Below are 25,628 nucleotides of genomic sequence, written 5' to 3'. Positions count from 1 at the left end.
CTTTATGCTTATTACATCAAACAGTAAAATTATGCTCATTTGTATATTTAAATTTATGTCCAAGTGACTTTATTTGTTAGAAGCATTTTTTGTTGCTTTTTCTTTTGTTTTATTCCAATGCATTGATGTTGTTTGTATTATCTCTTGTAGAGGTATATAATATATATTACCGTAATAGTAACCGATTAACCAAAGCCAAATTTGCTTAGTTTTTAGTGTTTTGGCAACAAATTTGATTAACATTTAGCAAAGACCCCCAAAAATCTTTATACCCTTTGATGAAAGAAGATCTTCCCCTACGGTCGTATCTCTAGTTTGAAGTATACCTTTTGTTTTCCAAAAGATATTATGCGCCGCACTCAAAACAAATGTATGCAAATAAACACTTGGAGTCCAAAATATAGGTGAAGTGCCATTGTCTCCATTTTTATATCATCATTTCTTATATTGGGGTTCACATTCCGCACTCAAAACAAATTAATGAAATATGTGATTCTTGCGTTACATTTATTTTCATTTATGTCTTACTTCTGTTTTCACCCGAACAACTTTTCTACATGTCATCATTGACCTTTAACACTTGTGAATATAGAAGCCCTAGTTGTTTACACTTGTCTATACAGTAGCAGTAGTTTTGACACTTGTCTGACATGCAGCTCTAGATTGACACATGTATTATATAGCATATAATGTAAAAAATGACACCTGCCTCACATGCAACACTAATTTTGACACTTGTATAACATGCAACATAAATATTAACATTTGTCCATATAGCTCGACTCCATGCCATATCAATATATCGAGCATGCAGCATAAAGTTGACACAAAGTTGGGTGACCCTCCCTCACCACATCTATAAAAACCCAGGTGCTCTAAAATCATCTCACAACACAGTTCTTTTAGTAACCTTCAACAGGCACCCCCAAGAACTAGTAAACATGGCAAAACTTCCGACCTTGTTCTTAGTCCTCTCTTTTGTAGTAGCCATGTCCGTCGTAGGCTCTCAGGCTGATGGAGGCTGTGATAATGACCTCCAAAGCCTGATAAGTGAATGCAAGCAGTACGTGATGTTTCCAGCGAATCCAAAGATCCCTCCTGCAGATGGCTGTTGTGGTGTCATCAAGAAGGCAAATGTTCCTTGCCTGTGCGCCAAGGTCACCAAGGAGATTGAGAAGGTCGTGTGCATGGAGAAGGTTGTGTATGTTGCTGAGCAATGTAAGAGGCCATTTGAGCATGGCTTCCGGTGCGGAAGTAAGTGTTTTATGTGTTTATTTATATGATGAGTATAGTGTAAATTGTGAACTTTAAATGTGACTATCCATGGTATTTCTTTTAATTTGAATTATTTTGCAGGCTACACGGTTCCTAGAAAATGAACAGATCACAAGAGGGAAGTGCTGGACGTAGTCCTTAGATCTCAACAGCCATAGCTGATCTACCTTCCGATGGTTGTACAATATGCGGTCATGTTGAGACTAATGTAAGGTGTAAGAGCTCCATTGATGTAACGAAAATATTCTGAGCTAATAATAAAGCCTTCTCCACAAATTTCGTGATTCCTCGGGAACTGATTTGTGACCCATATTTTTTCACGAATAGGAACAGAAAGATAAATTAGGAGACATAAGTGGTACGCTGACATGCTGTGCATGATCACTCGGCTGCAAAACAGCGTGGAGTACTTGTCACGTTGTCAGCGTACACCGCTCTCTCGGCGCGCTCCGTTCGAAGGCTTCTCCTCGCACGCCACGCGCCTAGCGCACGCCGCGCCACCGTGATCCTGCCCGACCACGTGTGCTCCACCCGCGCGCGCGCACCGCCCCGCGCCCCGCACACCCTTCTCCCATTGCAACCCGTTCCTTCCCCGCATGGCCGCATCCCTTGCCGTACTCCGGCGTCCGTACGCTCTCGGCCTCACGCTGAACGCTGATATAATAAACGCAGTGACCGCGAGAACACCGAGCTACTTACGAATACGAGCTCAGCCAGCCACCCAATCTGAGATGCACGACGAGGGCGAGGCGATAGCAATGCCGGCGCCGCCGGCGCCACCCCCGTGGGAGGCGCTCCCCCTCGTCGCGCCCTTCCTCGACGCCGCGTCCCTCGCGGCGGCCTCCTGCGTGTCCACCTCGTGGCACGCCGCCTTCGCCGCGGACTACCTCTGGGCGCGGCTGTGCGTGCAGCACTTCCCCTCCGCGCTGAGCCTCCTCCCCGACACCGACAGCAGCGCCGCCGGCAGCGACGACGACCGGCGGTGCTCGTCCTCTCCGCACCGGCGCCTGTTCAAGCTGTTCCGCTCCGCGTCCGTCCGCTGCCGCGCGCTCCCGGCCCCGCGCCTCGCCCTCGCGGACGTCTCCTTCGCCGTCGACATCGTCACGGCCGGCGGCGACAGCACGCTGTCGTTCCTGGTCGCCGCGGACAGGGCCGCCCCCGCCCATGTCAAGAACTCCGCGGCGCTGTTCCTGTTCGGGGTCGACCTGAGCGACCGGAACGCGGCGATCGGGCCGGGGGAGTGGCGCGTCAGGTGGACGGCGGTGCGGACGACGGCGCGCCGCGGGGAGGAAGAGGAACCCGCGGCGGCGGTCCTGATGATGGACGCCAAGGTGCCGGCGGCAAGGGCGGCAGGCGCCGTCGCCTTCGGCGGCAGAGGCGAGGCGGGGGTCGCCGCGAGGCTGCCCGCGCCCGGCTGCGGCGGCGCGAAGCTGGATGCGGAGGTGGTCGTGGAGCTGGCTGGGGAGGAGATGGTGGTGGAGAAGGTGAGGCTCGGAGTGATGTGCGAGTGTCGGTACGTGTGCGCCGACGAGGGGCTCCGATATCTGCAGCATTTCCTCCTGTAAAATGCACGTGCTTCTCCATGATCTCGTGCACGGTCGAATGGGAATTCCGGTTCAGAGAAGCAGAGTGTAGAGTAGAGTGTTTTTTTTTTGGGTTAATTTGAACCATGCCATTAGAAATATCACGGATTGGAGATCTACCATTACTATTCGTCTATTTATAAATATACCATTATAATTCACATTTTACTTGAAGCATGCCATTTTCTACATCTTAGATGTCTTTGGACCCGGTTGCAGACCACTATTGCCTGAAATGCCCCTTTCTTCCTCATCTGTTTCTTCTCCTCAATACAAGGCATGGAGGTATTGTCGGCGGCGAACATGGTGGTTGCAACGTCGGCCCTCATCCCCAACACCCTCGCCACCGCTTCCCATGGCATGGTTGCCGTCGAGCTCAACCACCACTACCGCTCTCCTGGATCCAAATTGCCATCGCACCAATCGAGCTCGTGGAACCTCGCTGGCGCCGGCGATGGCCTCCGCCCTGTTGGGCGGCGGGGGTGCACTGCAGCCCACCACAACAACTCTGCGGAGACAACTACCTCGCTCGTCCCTATACCCCTGACCCTACCACCGAACATCCCTAACCACGCGCCGACGGGTCCAAGCAGCGGGTGGTGCCCTCGCCGGCGGTCGGCTACATACGTTCCGCCCGACGTCCCTGGGCCAGCATGAGGCCCACGTGCTCCGGGACCGCCTCATGGAGCAGCTAGGCTAGGCTCTTGTGCCCTCCTCTCCCGCATCAAGTGCTCGGCAGGCTGCCATGGCGCTGTCGGCGGACTCAGCCGCACTGGCGCCCGCAGATCCGGCCACGCCGCCGCAGTAGGGTGGGGGCCCACACACACGAAGCGCCGCCGCGACCGCTGCAACACCGCCGCCCTCCTCTGGTGCGCCGGATCGTCGGGTTCACGGCCACCCTTGTGCCGGCCCTGTTGCTTTCTTCATCGACGGCGAGGGAAGGGAACGAGATGGTCCGCCGTTAGCTGGTGGCATGAGCTATAGAGAGAGAGCGAGAGAGATGATGTACGTGGAGGACTGCTGCACCCGCGCTTCACCGGCAGTCGCCCCCACTCCCACGCCTTGCGCTGTCCACACACCTCATGACGCCATTGTTTTGAGATTTTAGCTTCTTGACTGAGGAAGAAGAAAGGGGCAGTTTGGGTAATACAGAAATACATGCGTATATAGATGGGCCCAAGGGGTAGTCAGGTGTATAAAATGGCACGGTTCAAGGAAAGTAGAAATTGTAATGACAGATTTCCAATATCGTGAATAGTAGTGGTAGATTTCCAAAACGTGACATTTATAATGGCATGGTTCAAATTAACCCTTTTTTTTTCGACATTAGAGTAGAGTAGGCAGTGCAATGAACTGAACCGAACTCTCATTTGTTGTTTCCCGTTTAATAATGGTTTCGTCTTGTGTTTATTAGTGTGGTGATTGTCGAATTACGCTAGCCTTTGCACCATCTTACCCTTTCCGCTTTGTTCGTCGGCTCCGTTTTGTTCGTCGGGCACTCGGGCTTAGTGGCGTCGGAAAAAAAAATAGGGACGTAGCCACGGAGGCCGTAAGACCTATCGCAGATTCACGTGTTCCATACACATCGACTCCACTGTCTGTTTGTGCCTCTACTTTGCCTATGACATTTTCTCCCTTTATAGAAGGAAATCAAGAAAAAGGAGTTGGCGGATGGCTCATGGTTGAGCTTATCGGCGGCGTATTCCGTATTGACGTGAAGTCGTGAACGGATCGACTGAAACAGAGTTTCAGGCAAAGTTTTAAAGAGGGAAGTATTTTGAGTTCTAGATGAATGTCGGGAGGGAAGATAGACTTGTTTGGTTCTGAACCAAGCTGTTTGGATTAGATCATGAGAAAACTGTCTGGCCCACGCATGGTCCAGTCAACAATCTCATGCGTCTAATTTTTAGTGATCTAGAGTTGAATAATGTTGCACAACTTAGGTAAGTTTTTATTTAGGGGAACAGTTTAGGTAGTCAGGCTTCCAACCAAACAGGCCTACAGTGCTGGGCTTGCCAGGCCGGCCGGGATAGGAGTGCAGCCCATCAGAGCGGTACTACCACGCCAAAACGCGCCGCAGAGTCGCCCTCGCCGGCTCTCGCCCGCACGGCCACCCGGGCGCCCACAGGCCACAGCCCACTTCGGCACTTCCTCACGCCGAGCCGAGCGCAGCGCACTCCTTTTACCGCTCCACGTCCCGGCGTCTTCGCGCACTCGCTCGCCGACCGATGCCGCTGCTGCTGCGCGGCGCCTCCCTCCTCCGCCTCTGCCAGTACGGTACTCATCTTCCCCCCACCCTCTCTTGCTCTCTTCTCTCCTATGGCGCATTTTCTGCCTTCTAGTCGGTTCATCCCATCTGGTCTGCGTTACTGCGTCGATTCGGTTCTTCGCGATCCAAGGGGCACCCTCAATAGGGGGACGAGCCCATCGAGGGTTTGGCCACGAATGGAAATACCCGTTTCTTTTATTGTGCGCTTTGAATTGTCAAGTGTCAACAGCGTCATTGATGTGGATTATGTAATTTAGTCAAAGAAAATATGGTCAGGGTCTCAGGGAACATATGTCACAAGCGCGGGTGCGCTTAAGGCTTTTTCTTTAATAATGAAGAACTTATTACTTCAGCTCAAACTCATTTGCACATAATGTGAAACCCAAACCCTATGTCAACCTTGAAGTATCCATCAGTGCAAGAGGATGTTTGTCCACAGTTATCTCATACCTGGATTCATTGTCACAAGAATCGTTTAGCTTGGAATGGCGCAATTCTACATCAGTAGATGTTAAACATTGGCTTTTCTTCTCTAATAGGTATACCTGTGGGCTCCGAAGTGCGAATTTCAGTTCAAGAGTACCTGCACTAGTGAATCTCATCACCACGAGGGACAGAATGAGGGCTACATATTCGCGTAGAGCTGCCTCTAAGAACAGTGAGGTCAAGAAAGATGAGCAGACAGTCATAGAGAAGGTTGGTCTGTTTCCCTTGTGCTCATACTCTCTGACCGTTGTATTGTAGTTTTGTTTCATACCTTTCTGTTTGGATCCTAGGAAGATGCTGCTGAAAGTGACTTGGAGATAGAGCGAGTGAGGAGCAACCCTAGCCAGCTCCAATCAATGACTGTCAAGGAGCTTAGGGAGCTCACGAGGTTTAAACTTTGTCACTCTTCCCTTCTTGTCCATTGGTGATAATTGATGTGTTCTTTTAACTCTTTGTGCACTAAAATCTTGAAGGAGGATGGGTGTTTCTGTGAAAGGTACCAAGAAAGATTTAGTATCAGCCCTGATGGATTCTCTGGGCGTGGAAGCAAATGGTATGTGTTAGTTCAGACTTGTAGTAGTATCTTTGAACTAAATCCTTGTTTTTTGTGTTAGAACTCTTTAGTTTCATTCATTATGCCCTTTGCAGCAGTAAGATAAGACTTTGGTCAGATTTGCCCCAAACTTACCATGTCGTTAGCTAGTGAAATAGTGAACCAAATATGTCAATTCTGAAAATTTTGCTTGCATGAGATCTTCAAGCTCTTATGGCTTCTCTATCGACGTAGCAAGGTTTTATGATGCAGGAACAGGAAATTCAGGGGCGTGGATGGATCCTTTATAGACCATAGTCACTCATATATGTCCTTGTTTAAATAGTGTTTGAATGAAGCTTATTAATAGCCAGAAACTTGTTTTCTTTCCACAGGTGAAGAGGGAAAGTCATCCATTGAGCTGGTTAGCCCCTCGGAGGTACCTTTAAAAAGAAAAGGTGGTGCTTCTGTTGTGATGGAACAAAAACTAGAAAGTTCTGAAATTATTTCTGAAACACCTAGCAAGAAAAGAAGTAGAACAAAACAAAAGTCAAGCAAGTGCACCACTCTTGAGGAGAATTCTGTGACTAATGTCAAGCTAAGTAAGACTATTGTCCAGAAGGAAACATTTGTCGGTATGCACATTTGTTGACTTATCTTTACTCCTGTTGAAAGATCACTTTCCCCTTGGCTAACTGTTTGTTACTCTACCACACAGTCCAAGGTGCTGTTCCTAATGATGATTCAGAGCCTTGGACTGTACTCGTGCATAAGAAACCACAAGCCGGCTGGATTCCATACAACCCTAAGACTATGAGGCCTCCACCTCTTAGCAAGGATACACGGGCTCTGAAGATTATGTCATGGAATGTCAATGGATTGAAAGCATTGCTCAAATCAAGAGGCTTCTCTGTGCAGCAGTTAGCACAGAGGGAGGACTTTGATGTGCTATGCTTACAAGAGACAAAAATGCAGGCAAAATCTTAGTTATTTTTGCTAAGTTCATTTGGAGTTATCCTAAAAAATGTTAATGACAATATAATTTTTCTAACATTGCACATTCTATCCTTTCTAAATTATTTTCTGACAGTAAATTCACTATATTTGCTTTGTTCTGGGCAGGAGAAGGATGTTGAAGTTATTAAGGACACTTTGCTTGATGGCTACACAAATAGTTTCTTTACTTGCAGTGTGTCAAAGCTTGGCTATTCTGGCACTGCAATAATTTCAAGAGTACGCATCACCTACCCAATGCCTCATACATGTAACTAGTAGAAACAGAACATCTATGAACACCTATTGGTTTGTTCTGTTTTAGTTCTTTAGAAGCAACTGCACAGAAACCTGAAAGAAATGGAAAGAAGGAGCAAAGTGCCATGATGCGCTCCCTCACCTAGGAACCATCACACCTATGTCTCTTCAATTTTGAGATTTCAGGGTTTTCCATTTCTGAAATCTAAAGCAAGCTTCACTGTTTTTTTTTCTCTCGAACAATGCAGGAGAGCTGCATGTCATTTTATTAAGAAAAAGGAGTCGCACAACCGGGAGTGGCCAGAATAAACCTTCCCAACACACCCCACTCACACTAAGCCATGGCTAGAAAGAAATTTGTGCCACTCACACTAAAGCAAGCTTCACTGAGATATACTTTAATAAAAAAAGGAAAGAATCATTTAAAATATATGATTAATCACTATTACTTTCCTCTTCCCTTGGGCTATATTGCAACCTGGTTAACCACTGTTCGATTTCTTCTGATATTTAGTCCAATACTACACAAATATATTTATTGTATTGTGATCCTGGGTCCTGGGCTCCTGGCTTGATCATTGTTAACCTTTCTTCTGCTCCAATTTGTTAAATGGTAGCCTTAAGCATAAACTTCTTGATTAACAGGATATGCTAGCATCCTGCAAGATTTTTGTGAACATTTTTGTGTTTTATATTTTCTTTCTATCCATCATGTGTCATGCGTTGCCTGTAGGTCAAACCACTCTCGATCAAGTATGGGCTTGGTATACCAGACCATGATACAGAAGGGAGGGTTGTGACTGTAGAGTTTGATGACTTCTACCTGTTAACTGCTTATGTACCAAACTCTGGTGATGGTCTAAAAAGATTGGTAAACAATTAGTATTTTTCTTTCTAGTATAAATCATCTGAGGTTACAATCTGAAGTCCATGAGCATGTATTTCTGTGCAGACTTACAGGGTCACGGAGTGGGATCCATCCCTTGGTAACTACATGAAAGTATGTGTCTTATTTTACTCCTATTATTATTTTGAAGTAGCTTGCTCATGCTACTTATCGTCTATTCCTCTTCTTCTGTCAAAGCGTTAAGTATGTTTCTACTGAAACAGAAGTACAGAACTAATTTTGCGTGCATTTTGTTCATGTCATTTTTTCATTGCATTGATTCTATTTGATATGGGGGATTTGGATCCAAAATTTCAAATACATAGGATTTAGCACTGGTTGGACTAAATTTCTAGAGCAATCACTTCATCCAAACACTCTTTTCAATGATGGGTCACCCTTGTATAAATTTGCACATAACAAAGCCTTAGTAAGAACTAAGATTGAAAGAAATGTTCTAATTAGGGGCAGACCCAGAAAATATGTATCAAGATGTCCAAATTTAGTTAGAGTGGCAGTTTTAAATATTTTAATACATTAAGCTCTCCGCACTGGGTACGCCCTTTAATTTTGGGTCTATTTTAGGGCACATCCTATTTTCTTTATTGTCTATCATCAATATCCTTTTATTTTGCTTTGCCCTTTACCAATCAAGCTAGCATATTGAAAGATTCCCTTTCAAATCAAGGGGATTTTCGAAAACCCCTAGTGTACTTTTTCATAGTAATGGCCATCTAATTCTTGTGTTTTCCTAGTTACCAAAGTAATGACCATCTAAAGTTCTAAACCCTAGTATTCTTCACGGCTGTTGTCCTGTGCAAAAAGACACAACATGCTACTCAGATATGCATGATTTTTCAGACACAATCACCTCCTTCATTTACAGGCTTCAGTAGTGATCGTTGCACCGCTAACAACAAATTATTTTTTAGATCTCGTGCTGCTAAGTTCTGGTATGACCATACACATCTCTTATGATTGTGCAGGAATTGGAGAAATCGAAGCCTGTCATACTAACCGGTGACCTTAATTGTGCGCACCAGGAGATTGATATACATGACCCTGCTGTGAGTAACCATTTGTTTGAATTCTTTTATGCTGAATGTATTGTAAATTTGTAGTCTTACACTTATCTTCTCTAATACGATTTACGCACCAAAAGCGAGCCAGTGAGTGTGGCCACGTCGATCGCCGTTCCCGACCGTCGGATCGGGCACGTGGACGGCCCAGATCGAGCCGCGATAACGCAGGCGGGTGGCCAGCGGCCCCAGCGCGAGCGGGGTGCGGGCGCCTCCTGCGCCGTTGCTGTGGCATTCCCGGCCATCCCTGGCGGCCTTGCCACGGTCGTGACCGAGCTGCGCCGCTGCAAACACGCCTGTGCACGTGGCCAGCGGGCCACGGCCCCGCCTGGCATCCGCACCCTGTGTGCGTGCTGTGCTCTGCTGAGCGCTCGTGGATGAGGAAAGGAGAATAGAAGCTTTTCCAGGGTTCCCAATGCTAAACTCCTGACTCATTAAAACAATTATTGACACATCAGAGCATGTTGAGAATAAGGAAAAGTACAGGGGCCTAGGTGCAAAACGTTTGTCCTATTAGGTTTTCCTTTTTCTTTCAGGTTTTAATCAGCTAAAAGTTAAAAAATCTATATAAAATCAAATAAAAATCATAAAATAAAATAAAAACAAGTTCTATTTTGTTTCTCATAAATAGAACTATGCAATAGATATATACGTAGTAATATCGTACACATTAGTGCAGCTTCAAATATTCAACACTAACAATTCAGTTTCTCCATCTATATCCATTTCACATATTGAAGTATTTTTATCATTTACCTTCAGATACTCATGCTCCAAATTTCAATTGGCATCTATATAATAATATTTGAGAAACCAAATCAACCAAAGGTTTATTACCACCGGTTAAAATCCATGCATGTGTTCGTACTCTTAAATAACCACGTCTATGAACGTTGTTGAGCATTTACAAAATTCGAAAAAAAGCTTGCAAATTCTATACTTCATATAAAAATTGCTTATATGACTAACACAATATATATCAATAACATCCATTGTTGTAGGGCTACACAGATAATTTAAATACATACAATAACATTTGTATATATTCACGTGTACACATAATTTCCACTGATAATCTTTTCACGTACGTTTTGTTGCAAACCATGACACCTAAAAAATAACGAAGCCAAGTAGCTTAAAAAAAGTGTACTTCTACCTGCATACAATTATTATTACTCCGTACATGAAATAAATTCTGTATCAGCTATAATACTTCGACATAATACAGGCACTGCGCGGCAAGGCCGCGCGCCTTTCTAGTTGTGTCCTATATTTGGCTATTTGTTTTATGCTACAAACATCATGATCCTTGTAATAAAGTAGAATTACAGAGAAATTTAGCCTTGGTTTTAGACCCTTGTTGTTAGATCTGAGAGTTCTTATCCGGTTTAATTAGAAAGCTTGAAGAGTAAAGCAAATTATTGCCCAAGTTGTGAGAAACAGATACCTTAAATTGCATTGCCATGGTGCTGTTTTTTGAGCAACCTGTACTCCCTGTTGCTCATATATATATTTATGTATATGCTTGGTGCCCTCCATCGGATTGGAATATGTGGCAAATGTTACCACTTACCAGTTTTGCTTTAGCTGCTTCACCTATCTTTTCTACATGGTCTTAACCCATTTTTAATACCTTTTTTCCAGGGAAATCGTAAAAGCGCAGGCTTCACAAACGAGGAAAGAGAATCATTTGAGACCAATTTTTTGTCCAAAGGGTTTGTTGATACGTTTCGGAAACAGCATCCTAGTGTTGTTGCCTATAGTTACTGGGGGTACAGGCATAATGCGCGGAAGACAAACAAAGGTATGTACTATGACTGGTGATTTGGGTTTTGCCACCTGTTATTGTGTGTTTATGACTTTATGTGCTGTTTCAGACACATCCTTGAGATTATGTGCCACTTACAAACATACCTATGATTTTAGCAATTTGTGCCACAATACATGGAAGCTTCTGTAATTTAGCATGGTTTCTGAGCAATCTTACATCCATCATGCACAAGCACTATGTCAAAATTGGTATATTCATTTGTTGTTCCAACATAACTGACGATCATGCTCATCATTTCACCTCTGTTTTGATTTGTGCATTGGATCCAAGTATGTCAAAATTGGTATATTCATTTGTTGTTCCAACATAACTGACGATCATGCTCATCATTTCACCTCTGTTTTGATTTGTGCATTGGATCCAAGGTTGGCGCCTGGATTACTTTCTTGTGTCGGAGTCAATCGCTGAAAAAGTCCACGATTCATATATTCTTCCGGACATCTCTGCCAGTGATCACAGTCCCCTTGGCCTCGTACTGAAGCTGTAGGCTGTATCACATCACTGGCTATGCCAAACATTCAATCTGAAGCCTGTGCCCTAATTCTCAGACAGCGATGCTTATTCCAGAGGGTTTTTTTTTGGTTCGTGCAGATCCATGGCAGGATCAGCGATTTTTGTATCAGACTATTAGTGAAACAATGAGGCTTTGTAATGCACTGAGCAGATTTGAATATCCATCAAAATGACTAGTGGACGACTACTGTTAGTGATGCTGCACCTTTGTAGTGTAGATATGCAGCCCGATCAATGGATCATATCTTGTGCTGCAGTTGTGCAGCTTAGCATGAGCAGCAGGGAAAGCTCATTATCTGGTTATGAAATTATTATACTGACCTTAACCTGTTGAGCTCATTAAGCTATCCTGTCATGTGTTGTGCCGCTGATGGCGTCAGAAAAACTGTGCCATGCAGTTTCACGCATAGCCGAAACTGTTCTTCTGACGTAACCTAGGACTTGAATGAAGTGTTACTATGTGCTTGGTAAAACTAGCTAAGCGTCACAATTAATCATTTTTTTAGTAGAACACAATTAATCAATTATGTTGTGTATATGAGCTCACGGACACCGCAAAATGGTGAACGTTTATCTGAACATCAAAATGCAGGTCTTTTTTTTGGTTATACAAGAATTATTAAGCAGCACTTTTTTTAACACGGGTCCAAACCGAGACAAATCAGAGGATGCCGCTGGCGTACTCTTGTTGAACAGATCTCAAAGAGTAGGCAGCAAGGCAGGGCCCCTCTCGGCTCTTAACAGATTTTCTGGGAAAAAAAACAAACAAACTTGAGTCGGTTCGGGCCTCCGGCGAAAGAGACGCGCCGAGACCGAGCCTACAAATATCCGCGAGCCACTTTCGCCAAGATCCCCCATAGGTTAAAGAAGGCGTTAAGCCCTGCGGGTTTTACAAAACCAGAAAGAAATCACCTGCTCGACGGCATCATCGGCAAGACGGGTACCAATTTCCTCCTGTGCGTCTTTCCTCTCTCTCTCTATGCGATTGCTTGCTTGCTTCCCAAGTTCTGTGAATTCTAGATGGGAAACGATGGCGATGGATTTTCTTTGTAGCCTGCTACCTATATAGAGCCCGATCGGCTGTGCCACTTGCCTCGCCCGTCCCCGGTCACCCTGCCTCCCTCAGGCCCAGGACCGCCACCGCCTGCTCCGCCCCCCGCCACTCCCGCCGCTCGCAACCCTGCGCGCGCGAACACACGCCGCCGGAACCTCTCGCGCAGACGCCCGCCGTAGGACTCGCACCTGTGCCCGCAACCATGACCATGGCCATGCACGCCGCAGGCCTGCGCATGTTCCGTGGCAGCCATCTCGCCGCGCTGCCCTGTCTGCAACGTCTGGGCTGCGCCGCCGCCTTTGCCCGCGGCCTCACCACTGTCGCCTATGGACGGTTGGGATTCTATCTATGGGGCTGTATTTGGTCAATGGGATTGGGGAACTGGGTAGCAGATGCACACCTTTGTTCTGTATATGAAGTTTGCCTTGTGCTTCGGGATTCTTCTGCTTAGGTGGTGTTTAGATGTGAAATGGGTTAAAACTTTCTGCAAAATGTTTTTAAGGTGAAAATCTAATTCTGCAAAAAAATTTCAAACCCTGTTTAGATATACCTGAAAACTTTTGAGCTGTAATAAAAGATGACAGATTTATCCATAATAAATGATGCTTTTGGACCATTCATACCAGCCATGCACATGCATGCTATGCATGCTGCTCGGCACATTTACATGCACAGAATCACTCATACACAGAAACCATATAACTCATGTACAAATGTTCAATGTCACAAGTCCATTACAACTGAAGGCACAAATCACTCATAAGCATTACAACATATAACAATCACTCATACACAGAAACCACATCACTCATGTACGAATTTTATGTCCTATTCATCAAAGCAAGCGCAATTGAGTCACGGAAAGCATTCATCAACACAGATTCATTCCTTGACGACGAGGCCTGAGTTTGTGGCTGCGATGCCAGAGCTTCGGGTGGCACATAATTCTCATCACAATCACAACGATCAAAATCCTTGTCCACTATGCCACCGCTCCTAATAAAATTATGCAATGCCATGCAAGCTACTATTATTTGGCTTTGCACATGAGGTGGATATCTCGGCATACTCAACAAAATCCTCCACTTTATCTTCAAAACCCCAAAAGATCTCTCGATGACATTTCTAAGAGACGAATGTGCAAAATTGAAGATTTCTGTTTTACCTTGAGGTTCCTGGGCATGACGATACTCCGGCAGATGATACATGGTTCCCTTGTAATGTGCAAGGTATCCTGGCCGGTTTGGATAGCCGGAATCGACCAAGTAGTATTTACCTGCACATCACAACCAGTTAGTTAGTGACCTCGATCACAAGTAATCTGGCCATTCCATCTTGATGGGTGCTTACCTGTTGGTGGGTGTGGAAAGACATGACCGAAGGTCGTAGTGGCATCAGTGAAAACTCTCATATCATGCACTGATCCAGGCCATCCAGCAAGCACAAAGGTGAACTTCATGTCGAAGTTACAAACAGCCAACACATTTTGGGTTGTCATTCCCTTGCGACATATGTGTTGAATCACCTTATGACTTGGCACAACACAAGGTACATGAGTGCCATCAATTGCTCCTATACAATCCTTGAAAAATGGATAGAACCGTGGACTCATCAGCCTAGGATGGATTGCTGTAAAATCTGAGTCCTCGGGCTTAATGATGTCCTTAGCTAGTTTTGTCAGGCATTTCAACACCTTATAGAAATTGGTATGGACTGTGCCTAGTGACTTCTCTAACCTGTCCTCAGCTTGCCTGACTGGCTGGGGTGCACCAACCATCCACAGAAACATTCCTAAGGCTTCAATTGAACTAGACTTCTTACTAGATTTCAGGCCATATGACTCTGTAAGCAACTCATGCAACCTATAAAACATTGTTGGGCTTATCCTAAATATTTTGTAGCATCTATCTCTATCTTGTAATTTATTTTGCACCCACTGAAGCCTAGACATGAAAGGTTGCCTATATGGGGCCCTAGTACAGTATTTATCATAATGCATGGCATACATAAGCATACCAAACATAAATTCTGAATTGCCATCCTCAGCAATAAGTGACAATATCTCATCATCACTGGAATCCTCATCTTGATCATCACAAATGACCTATGGCCTCACTGAAATTCCAGCCTGATCATATAAATAACAATAATTAGTACAAGTCACTGGAATATACCAAATTGGAACCATATAAGCCACTGGAATAAAAGTTCACTCATATATCAGCATAATATAAGTCACAGTTCATTCATCACAGATTTCAGTATAATAAAACTCACAGAAACCACATCATCCATCACAGATTTCACATAAACCACATCATTCATGACTTCAAGTTCAACCGATTAAATAACAGAACATAGTTGAACTGATTAAATAACACAACATAGTTCAATTGATGGAACTGATGCTAGATAAATGAAATTGCAGCCTAGTACCCTAAACCCTTGCAAAGGACTCAATAACCGCACGTCTCCCCTCATTAGTATCAGTTGCAATGAAGAAGTCACGGACTATTGGATCCTGGCAGATACGAAGCACAGCCAACCATTGAACAGGATCTGACTCCTGAACCCCACATTCCTTAGCTAGACGCTAAACTTGCTTAATCTTCTCAAACATGACATCTTCCTTGGATTGTTTGGCACTGATCTTTGCTTCCACAGCCGCAGCAAGGTATTTGTTCCTTTCCTCTTGTATCCTTTCATTGTTTGCCATGAATCTGTTTATGGTCCTCAAGGCTGGACTCTTTAACTTGGTCTTCTTAGGACTTTTGGCAGTTGTGCATATGCTGCTAGCTCTCTTGAGGCTACCATTGCTGCTAGGAGTGACTGGTGTCGCTGGGGTAACTGAATCATCATTGCCATCATCTTCTTCATCATCTTCTTCATCATCCATTTCCAGAACTTCTCCTTGTCCAGGGACATATGCAGTGGATCCATCAACAGCTACTCCATGAAACATATGCTCTAGGTCTTCCAAGTAATCTGGCCACCCATTCTTCAACTTTTTCCATTCTGGGTGGCCCTGCAGATGGTACTCAAAGTTTAGAAACCTACAAACATATCACTACTGTCTACAAATCTAACAAAGGAGGGTACAAGTACCTTTGTATTATTTTCCCACCAATCTTCAGTTGCTATGACACTCCCATCCTCTTTACGGCCAAGGCCTGATTGAGTCTTTAATTTCTTAATGAACCCATACAAGGATTTCAGTTGCCTGTACCTACTACCAAGCTGTTCCTTATCATGAACCAAATTGGTGGCTGCTCTAAACCGAGTTAGAACCTCATCCCACCCTTTTTTGGTCATGTTCCCTCTCACGCAATTGCCCTTATTGATCTGTTGACACCACAGGGTGCACAGGACACCTGTGTTTGGCCCATTCCAATTGCATTTATCTTTTTTAGCCTAAACCAAATTGGAACATAGATACGTACATACACATCATGCATTCAGCAAATGAAAACACGTGAAAATGGTAAGCCAACGAGGGAGGATATGGTTCATACCGAGGCTCGAGCGTTCCTAGTGGGCGTCGGAATCTCTTCGAGGTCGTCTTCTTCACCATCTGCGACCGGATCCACGTTGAAGTTGTCATCTGCCATGGCTGCCGGATGAGTTGCCGGAGAATGGGACCGGCGACCGCTACGGGGAACCGATCCAGAAGGTGCGGTGGACGAAGATCCACGCGTGCCGCTGCCGAAGAGTGGAGGCGGCCGTGGGGCACGCGGAGCGCCGGAGTTGAGGCCCGCGCAGCCGGCCATGCCACCTCCTCCGCCGCCGGATCGAGCCGTCCGAACACCAAGGGTACGCCCGGAGGCACGGACGCGCACGGGAGAGGGGGAGAAGCCGCCCTCGCCATCTGCTTCGTCCTGGCCGTAGCGTAGGAGGTTCTCGTACCTCCCCATTCCGGACCAAGCCTCGCCGTTGGAGTTGAGATCGAGGGAGGAGAGGCCGGCCCGTTGAGCGCTGATGGAGCTTGAGCTAGGGAACTGCGCCGGCGGGTCGGAGTAGAGGTTGAAAGCCGACGAGTGCTCCGGTTGGGAGAAGAAATCGCGGGTGCCGTCGTCGTTTCCGTACCCGTCGCCGTTGCCTTCGAATCCGTCCATGAGCGCTCGGACGCGGCTTGAAAGCCCGATCTACGCGCGGAGAGGGCACGGCCGGCCGCGGTGAAGGAAGTGTGGGGAAGAAGGTGAAGGCTGGCGATGGAGGAGGTGGGGGAGAGACCGAGAGGAGTGGCTGCGAGGGAGATCAGCGCGGCGGCGGTGGAGGAGAGTGGCGGAGATGGAGATGGGGAAAGGAAGAAGGAGAGTGGTGGCCAAGCGAATGGATAGGGTAGGGAGGGAGCGGGCGAGGGGTCCAGGAGCATCCAGGCCGCGGACCGAGGCGAAAAATTTCGGATTCGGGAGTCTGGAGTCCAAAATGTGAAATTTTTTGGAGGGGAACTTTTTGCACTTTTCACACCCATGTTTAGTTACATTTTGCAAAAAGATGACCCAGAATCCAAAATTATTTTGCAAAATAGAGGAACTAAACATGGCCTTAGATTGAATCACTTGATGTCAGATTTACAATGTTTCCTGATCAGCTGTCACCTACATTCTTGTTTTTATCTGTGTGCCTTGTTAATTCCAAGGTCCTGAACTCCTGTTTCTGCAGTCCTGGAATCAAGCGCATCGCGGCGAACATGAGCTCCACATCTTCTCAGCGTGGTTACCCTGCCCAGAGGTCTGCGGCGAACATGAGCTCCACATCTTCTCAGCGTGGTTACCCTGCCCGGAAGTCTGAGCCCTGGACTCGCCTTACCCACCAAGAGAGACGACCACAATGGGTTGCTTATAATCCAAGGACAATGAGGCCTCCGCCACTTAGCACTGATACCAATTCTATGAAGATTCTGTCCTGGAACGTTAATGGACTGCAAACTATGGTACAGTCAGGGTTTTCTGCAGATGAATTGGTTGGCAGAGAGAACTTTGACGTCTTATGCCTTCAAGAGACACACTTGGAGGTAAGTTGTTTTCGTGTTTCCATTACTACTCCCTTTTATGTACAGCTTCATCCTGGGCAGTGGGTTGGTTCGATTTAAATACATGGGGTTTCCAATATACCATGATATGTTGATCTTTCATTATGATGCACATATCTGTGTCATGACCAGGTTTTCATTCTCTTTTCAGGAGCGCAATGTTGACCTTTTTAAGAACCTTGTACCTGAATATGATTACACCTATTGGTCATGCAGTGTTGCAAGGTTTGGTTATTCAGGAACTGCTGTGATATCACGGGTATGTTCTCTTCTTGCTGTGGCTAATGCCCAGCACCTCCCTTTTGTACTGACTAAAAAGTCAGTGGGAAGCAGCATTGCAATAAATCTTTTGATCCGAATACCATCAGTTGATACATAGTATATCTAACCTCACTTTCCATGTTCTTCCGTATGCATTAACAGGTACAACCAATCTCAGTCCAATACGGGCTTGGCATACCAGAGCATGATCAGGAAGGCAGGCTTATTACCTTGGAGTTTGATGATTTTTACTTGGTCAATGCTTATATCCCAAATTCTGGCCGTGGTTTACGTAGACTGGTAAAATCTATTATTCCTTTATATTGTTAGTGTTCATTTATGTTGTGCTGCAATTGCTTAGCATATCTAATTTTGTTTTGTTGCCTCTTGGTCTTCAGAATTACAGGGTCGATGATTGGGATCCATGCTTTAGCGACTTCATAAAGGTGCATCCACTTATCTTTCCAATGTCCTTATTTAGTATGACCCATTGTTATTTTTTATGTCAATTGAGGAGCTGTACTGTGCTTTTTATTATTATTCTGTGTTGTTCTACACCATGGCTTGTACTCCAACTTCTCAATTTGTCCCTCGAAATATAACTTTGCAAAGTGCAACTGAGATGAGCTTTTGGTCTGCAGAAACTGGAATGTTCCAAACCAGTAATTGTTGCTGGGGATCTAAACTGTGCTCGCGAAAGTATTGACATTCACAATCCTCAAGTAAGTGTATTTGCTCACCCTTTCCTTAGAAACATTGTCCAAACGTTTGAACATGCTACTGTTCTCTTTTCATGGTTCTCAATGACAGGATACCATAAAAGACTAGTGGAACTTTTTTGGGAATCTATATAATATATGTACATTGTTATAGGTGCCAATTTTTTTAAGGGGAAATCACAAAAAAAAATTAAGGGGAATTGCAGATTTTTTTTCTCCCTTTCTGAGGAGATATGCCTCCTGTTTTTTAGTACATACTTTCACTTAAGAGCTGTTATATCCTCTAGAGAACATGATAGGCAGAGGCAGGTATACCATGCTGTAGTTAGAAGCAAGTTTTTGTTTAGGATGTTCTTGTGTGTCGTGTCTAAATATTGTTATCTACTAAAAGAACAATTAGATATGAAACATAATTGCCTTTCAAGTCCTTGTGACTTGTGAGCATTGTTCTCTTTTTTTTTTTTTTTTGTCGTCTGACATGTATGGTTCCTCAACAACAACAACAACAAAGCATTTAAGTCCCAAACAAGTTGGGGTAGACTAGAGTTGAAACCCATCAGAAACAATCAAGATTCAGGCACGTGAATAGCTGTTTTCCAAGCACTTTTATCTAAGGCTGTCTTTGGATATATTCCATCATTTCAAGTCTCCTTTTATTCCATCCTTTCAATGTATGGTTCCTCATTCTGAGAAAATTTCAGAGAAACTAAAAGGTGTTTATTGGCATCTTCCCTTGTTAGGGTTACAGTATAACTTTTCTAATGTGCTAGGAAATACTTTTTTTATATCAGTGCTAGGAAATATTTTTTTTATATCGGTGCTAGGAAACACTTTGAGATCTGTCCATGAGCATGCCAGTACTTCATAGAATCATAGGCACACAAAGCTTATAATCTTTTTCAGCAAAGACAAAAGAATAAACACATAACAGAAAACTCTGAAAGATGTACTACAAAACAGGCATATCCAGAACCTGACATCAAAACATATGAACTTGTCAGTTCTCCATAGCTTGATATTGAATATGCACTGTTGCTAAAAGTTAAACACGGAAGTCTCCTGTTTGCTCTAGGATAATATCTGTGCATAAAACAGTCTATTTGAGTCCCATTTACTTCCCAGTTTTCTTTCTTGTTGTACCAGTCCCTTGCTCTTGCCTTTAGGTGGATAACTCATTTCAAATCTGTTTTTTCAGGCAAAAACCGAGGCTGCAGGTTTCACAATTGAAGAGAGGGAGTCATTTGAGGAGAACTTCACTAGCAAAGGCCTTATTGATACATTCCGCAAACAACACCCGAATGCTGTGGCCTACACTTTCTGGGGTGAAAACCAGCGCATTACCAACAAAGGTATCGTGTAGTGTGTTGGGGTGATTATCCAGCAACTTAATTTCTCAAATTTGGTTGTCTTTGCATTTCATACCCTTTGTTTTTTAGACTAAATTACAACGACGGAGCAGTCCCCTGGCCTCATTATTTTGGGGTGACACTATCAATCGTAATTATTATAGCAGCTAGCATCACCAGCCTCGCCGCCGCCGCCGTCCGGGCCTCGCCCACGCCGCCGGCTGTCGCCGCCCCGGCCTCGACCACGCCGCCGCCCAACAGTCATCGGAGGGCGCCGCTGGATCTGCTCACGACCGGGGCCATCCTCCGTCATCCCGCTCGGCAGCAGCAGCATCTCTGCTCGTGAGCCCGGCGCCGCATCTCTGCTTGCGAGCGGCCCTGCCATCCCCGTCCGCACGCTCGGCAGCAGCAGCACCACCAGCGAGTTGGGAGCAGCGCACCCCGATGCGTTTGCCGCCGCCGCCGCCGCCGCCTCGCGTCGCGCCCGTCGCCGCCCCGACCGACCGCCGTAGCCCGGATCTGGGGTCTTGCCCTCTTGGACGAGATGTAGAGCCCGCTGGTGGAGGCACACGAGGCGGACCGTTGTGATCCGTCACGGAGAAGGCCGCGACGTAGTCCGTCGCCACGGAACCCCATCGTCGACCGCCGCCGTCCCGACCGCCAGACACTGCCCTCATCTGCATCTCTTGCACGAGGGCTGCCGCTGCCCCGAGGGGGGCTCCCTAGTCCCTACGCCCGCTCGTCAGCCGAGGGGATCTCTGACGACCGCGACGCCAGCAGACGCTGCACCGAAGGGATCTCTGGCGTCCACGCCGCCGCCGTCACGAGGGGTACCTGCTGTGGCTGAAGCCGAATCCTGCTGCACAAGCTGCAGTCGGGGAACGCGGCCTGCTGCAGGATCCGGCGCCGCCTCCTTGGCGGAGGGTCTCGTGAGGCTCTCCACCGCCCGCTGCGCCTCCAGGTCCTCTGCCGGCTGCCACCTCCAGGAGTTTGCTGCTGGCATGTGAGGAGCCATGTCGTCGCCACCGTCGGCCTCTGGGCGTTTGGCGCCCAGTGAGTCCCCGTTTGCACAACTCATCCTCAGGCTGCAATGTGCAGCCGTCGCCACCGTCATCCAAGTCAAGAAAGGATGGTTCACAGAGTCACCCTTCGCACAGCTCATCGTCGGGCTACAGTGTGCAGCAGTTGCCACCATCGTCCAGGTCAAGTAAGGGGGTGGGTGTTTGGTTCTTCGGCCTAAAATTTATTTCCCTCCGTTTTCCTTTACTTGTCACCAATCTTTTACTGTAGCAAATTTGACCGTCTGTTTTTTTCTGCAAAAGATTTCTAGATACATCAAGTTTTCACATATATGATTCTTTATTGAACATACTTCATCAGTGTTATATACATTGAAGTATCTAAGATTTTTTAGAAGAAAAAAACAGACGGTCAAATTTGCTACAGTAAAAGGTTGGTGACAAGTAAACAAAAACGGAGGTAAGTATGTCACATTGAATATTTAGATACTAATAAAGAATATTAAATATAGATTAATTATAAAACCAATTACATAGATGAAGGCTAATTTGCGAGACGATTTTTTAAGCCTAATTAATCTGTCATTAGCATATGTTTACTGTAGCTCCACGTTGTCAAATCATGGACTAATTAGGCTTAAAAGATTCGTCTCGTAAATTAGTCGCAAGTTATGTAATTAGTTTTGTAATTAGTCTATATTTAATACTCCATGTATGTGTCAAACATTCGATATGACAGGAATTTTAGGTGGTCCTGTAGAAACCAAACACCCCCGAAGGACCCTAGCCTTGCCTTCAAATCATGGAAATGTGGAAGATGCTACCGTTGTCTTGCTCGTGATCACTAGGTCAGCTCGTGTCGGGACTCCTTCCGCTGCATTCGATGTCATCGCCCTGGGCATAAAGAGCGACATTGCCACCTCCAGTCCCCCTCGGCTTCACCACGTTTTGGCTCTCCTTCCCACCATAGCCATCTTCAAAATGCTCGGAGATGGGCAGATGTTGTGGCTACATCTCCCCAAATGGTTGTCGTGATCCGCTGTCGGTTTCGACTAATCGCCATCCTCGATGTGCTGCATGTGGTTGCCATTGTCACGCTGGACATGGTTCGTCCACCTCTGACCTTCAATCTTTGTTTGGGCCTTCGATGAAGTCGCTTCGTTCAGATCTCCAGGAGTTCTTCGTATCTCGCCTTGAGGAGGTGGTGCGTCCTTTTAGGGATGAGATATCAACCATCAAGTTGTGGCTTGCACGGATGGCCAACCATCTGGAATGAGGAGGGCCACCTAGCGAGGGTCATTTCATTGCAGACTTGGTGGGTCTTTTTGGTCCTTGTTCCCCGGTTCGGTAGTCTTCGAATCCATTATTTTCCACAACAAACCCTGTAGCCGATGAGTTGGAGTTTCACACAGTGTTGAACCCTGACAGTAAGGAGGTGGCCACAAGGACAATTGATGCAGAGATTCGCCAAAAGATGCCCTTGGACAAGCCACCGAGGGGCCTTCGGTGATGTCATCGATCCTTGCTTCTCCTGTGGAGGTTTGCACGCCTGCTGCCTCCTTGGTGTGTGAGGACACATGTGATCTTCCATCAATGGTGAGATGACCATAGAGAAGGTTGTTGCTATGCCCTCGACAGCCTTGTTGCTACAGACCATCACCCATGTTGAGGATTTTGTTCTGGTGGGGGATGTATCCGATGATGAGGAAGCTATCTCAAAAGTGATAGTTGAGGACCCCGTCTTTCTCATCACTATTGAAAACAACCCTACGCATTCTATGACGGACGTCAAGGAAGAAGTCTTCACCATCAAAGACAACCCATTGCATTCTACGACTGAGGTCAATGAAGAAGTGTCTAGATCGATAGAGGATCCATCAATTAATGCAACATCTTCTTCAATGGCCACGGCTATGGAGGAGAACGAATTGACATGTCCCCCTATACACCCACCTTCACCATCGGCTACACCTGCAAGACGCCGACGCAAGTCCTATGATAGAGCTTCGCTTCGTCGAAGTGGCCGCATTGCACAACGCAATGTGTTAAAGGATTTGGGTGTTGTTGGGAAGGATGGGAAGTTCAATGAGGGTGCAATGTAATACATTGTAGTTTGCCTGAAGGAATTGTTGCCACCAGACCTCCTCAAGCCACTGATGAGTTTAAAGGGTCGTGCCTTTTGGGACTTTGTGGCGGAGGCCTCTCTGTCTCTTCGTTAGGAGTCATGAGCGATGACGCAAGTGCGACTTTCGTGTTCTAACGACGACTATTGTCCATGTGATGGGTGTCACTTGGCTGGCTATTGCGGAGGAGTTTGTGGAGGTTTGGATCTTTGGTGTCCAACAATGTTTGTTTTAGTTGTTTCAGTCGCTTTAGTTTGTGTTGTTGTCGTTTTTTGTTGTGTTGTACTACCCAGTCTGGGTTTTCTTCTTTTTAATATAATCGACAGCTTTGCCTGATTCGTTTAAAAAATCATAATTATTCTTATTTTGAACAGCCTACTAGTAGTAGTAATAGAACTATCTCCTCTTTACTAGGCTTTTTTGTTCTTTGCTGGAAATATATAATGATCTGTTTTCACCTTTTGATCTAAATTTTAACAGGCTGGAGACTGGATTACTTTCTTGCGTCAGAATCTATTGCCGACAAGGTCCATGATTCCTACACTCTGCCAGATGTATCGCTCAGCGATCACAGTCCAATTGGCCTTGTGCTGAAGTTGTAGGCTCCGATGCATCTCTCAGCTACTTGACAACTGAAGCATGAAGTTTAAGCATCATCCTAAATAAAAAGACTTGTAGAAAGATTTTGCTTATGTAGGCTGAAAACTATTCAAATTCAGGTGGTGGTACTTCGCGTGGTCTCCTGTGGTCTGTGGAGGTAGTGGATCACCTATTCACGTTGTGTTCGTGAAGTTAAAAGATAGCCTAGAGCAATTAGCTGATGTTCTTATACGTCGTGAATACATCCCACCGAATAACACATCGTTTTACATTCACAATTTGGCATCTTGAATTTAGAGTGTTTTGCGAGGGAACTATCTTTGTTCTACTATATTTGTTCTCCTATGCATATATGTCTACTTGCATTTACCCGTATTCATGACCACCAGACAAAGGGTCAGCTTAGTCCACATAACTGATAACTCCGCATTTTGCTCCACATGGCGTTGCTCTTAGTCCACATTTTTTAGATAATGGATTCATTAGTATGGCCTCTATACCCACGAAGGGTATACATAGCTAAAAGGATACAAGAGCACTTAGCTCATACTTCAACAAAGAAGAGAACACACGATCAAAAAAGGAAAAAACTATGACCTCGACATATCCTGCTTCCTGACATCCTCTGCTGCATTATGCTCCACATGGAGTTGCTATTAAAATTATTGTGTAAATGTTGGGCACACAGATTACACCGCTTTCCTGTCATGTTTGTGCAGTTTCACAAGGGTTTTGCCCGTGTTCATATTTAACTCTTTTTTTTTTTTTTGCGAAGGGCGGGCTGAAAGCATCTAGGCCTCTAGTTGGGTTTCGGTGATTAATGACAATACGCGATTACTATGACTAACGTGTGTTTTACAGAGGCAATTAAGTTAGGTCATGGTAATGGAGATCGATTGGGCTATCATGGTGGTCATGCCCCTACGATGAAAATCGTTTTGGTTTTCAAAGGATGGACGACAAGGTTAATGATTGACTAGTTCTAAGTGTCTATTGGAGTTGAAGAGATACTTAGAGTAGTTTAGGACTTTGTTTTTCCTTTGCCCGTACTATTAAGGGGGGTATGGACGGATAGCTTGACCTAGGTGAGTCTAGTGAGTTAGGTGTGGTGCACACTTACTAAACCTAGCACTAGGTAGCTCCTAAATTGCCCTTAGATCCATTGGAGCAAACTTTATTCACGTATGATCGAGAGTTGAAAGTGAATGGAGGGTCAAATACTGACCGGACGCTGGCTTCGATGTGACCGGACGCTGGCGCAGAGTCCGGTCAGTTCATTTGATCAAGGTGAAGTCGTCTGGAAGTGACCGGGCGCTGAGAGGTGAGTGACCGGACGCTGAGGGCTAGCATCCGGTCGACTCCAATAAGGTTCTAGAGAGGAAAAATCACGACCGGATGCGTCCGGTCAGTGCTGACTGGACGCTATCCAGCGTCCGGTCACCACTTAAACACTGGAGTTCGAGGAGAACTGACCGGAGTGTCCGGTCACCCCGCAGAGGCACATAACGGTTCGTTTTTCAACCATGGTTATAAATACTTCCTCCATTCGTGTATGGGGGCACTTTTGCTCATTTCAACAGCTGAGAAACACCTTTGTGAGTGCCAAGAAGAGCAAGGTCCTAGTGAAGTGATTGAGATTTGAGAATCCCAAAGAGAACCCTCATTAGTGAGATCAAGAGTAGCAAAGTGTGCATCCACCCTTCTCATTAGGCTTGTCGTGGTCAAGTGAGAGTTCATGCTTGTTACTCTTGGTGATCGCCATCACCTAG

General features: G+C 45.8%; 2 protein-coding genes across 10 annotated transcripts; both read left to right on the top strand.

Annotated features, from left to right (window-relative positions):
• The first annotated feature begins 1,991 nt into the window (after positions 1–1,991).
• LOC136450528 (DNA-(apurinic or apyrimidinic site) endonuclease, chloroplastic-like) lies at positions 1,992–11,892 on the top strand. Its single transcript, XM_066451009.1, has 12 exons — positions 1,992–2,788; positions 5,667–5,823; positions 5,904–6,001; positions 6,087–6,166; positions 6,541–6,780; positions 6,864–7,120; positions 7,268–7,378; positions 8,130–8,267; positions 8,349–8,396; positions 9,269–9,349; positions 11,006–11,165; positions 11,558–11,892. The coding sequence occupies exons 1-12, from the start codon at positions 2,007–2,009 to the stop codon at positions 11,677–11,679; spliced, it is 2,274 nt and encodes a 757-aa protein (XP_066307106.1). The 5' UTR covers positions 1,992–2,006; the 3' UTR covers positions 11,680–11,892.
• Positions 11,893–12,524: 632 nt separating this feature from the next.
• LOC136450526 (DNA-(apurinic or apyrimidinic site) endonuclease, chloroplastic-like) lies at positions 12,525–24,137 on the top strand. 9 transcript variants are annotated; one of them, XM_066451006.1, is made up of 9 exons: positions 12,525–12,645; positions 17,422–17,486; positions 17,541–17,773; positions 17,943–18,050; positions 18,215–18,352; positions 18,451–18,498; positions 18,694–18,774; positions 19,967–20,120; positions 23,740–24,137. In XM_066451006.1, the coding sequence occupies exons 2-9, from the start codon at positions 17,450–17,452 to the stop codon at positions 23,859–23,861; spliced, it is 921 nt and encodes a 306-aa protein (XP_066307103.1). In that variant the 5' UTR covers positions 12,525–12,645; positions 17,422–17,449; the 3' UTR covers positions 23,862–24,137. The 9 variants fall into 9 exon arrangements, 7 of the variants coding, with proteins under 7 accessions (XP_066307103.1, XP_066307101.1, XP_066307102.1 ...); XM_066451005.1 differs by having other exon boundaries at positions 12,533–12,661; XR_010758373.1 differs by lacking the exon at positions 12,525–12,645 and adding exons at positions 12,679–13,092; positions 20,208–21,319 and having other exon boundaries at positions 17,422–17,773; positions 23,740–23,871.
• Positions 24,138–25,628: the final 1,491 nt, after the last annotated feature.

Source organism: Miscanthus floridulus, chromosome 5 (assembly GCF_019320115.1).
Source record: "Miscanthus floridulus cultivar M001 chromosome 5, ASM1932011v1, whole genome shotgun sequence".
In the NCBI taxonomy this organism is placed as follows: Eukaryota; Viridiplantae; Streptophyta; class Magnoliopsida; order Poales; family Poaceae; genus Miscanthus; species Miscanthus floridulus.
Note: the sequence above shows the minus strand (reverse complement) of the source record. Positions and strands in the feature narration are given on the sequence as shown.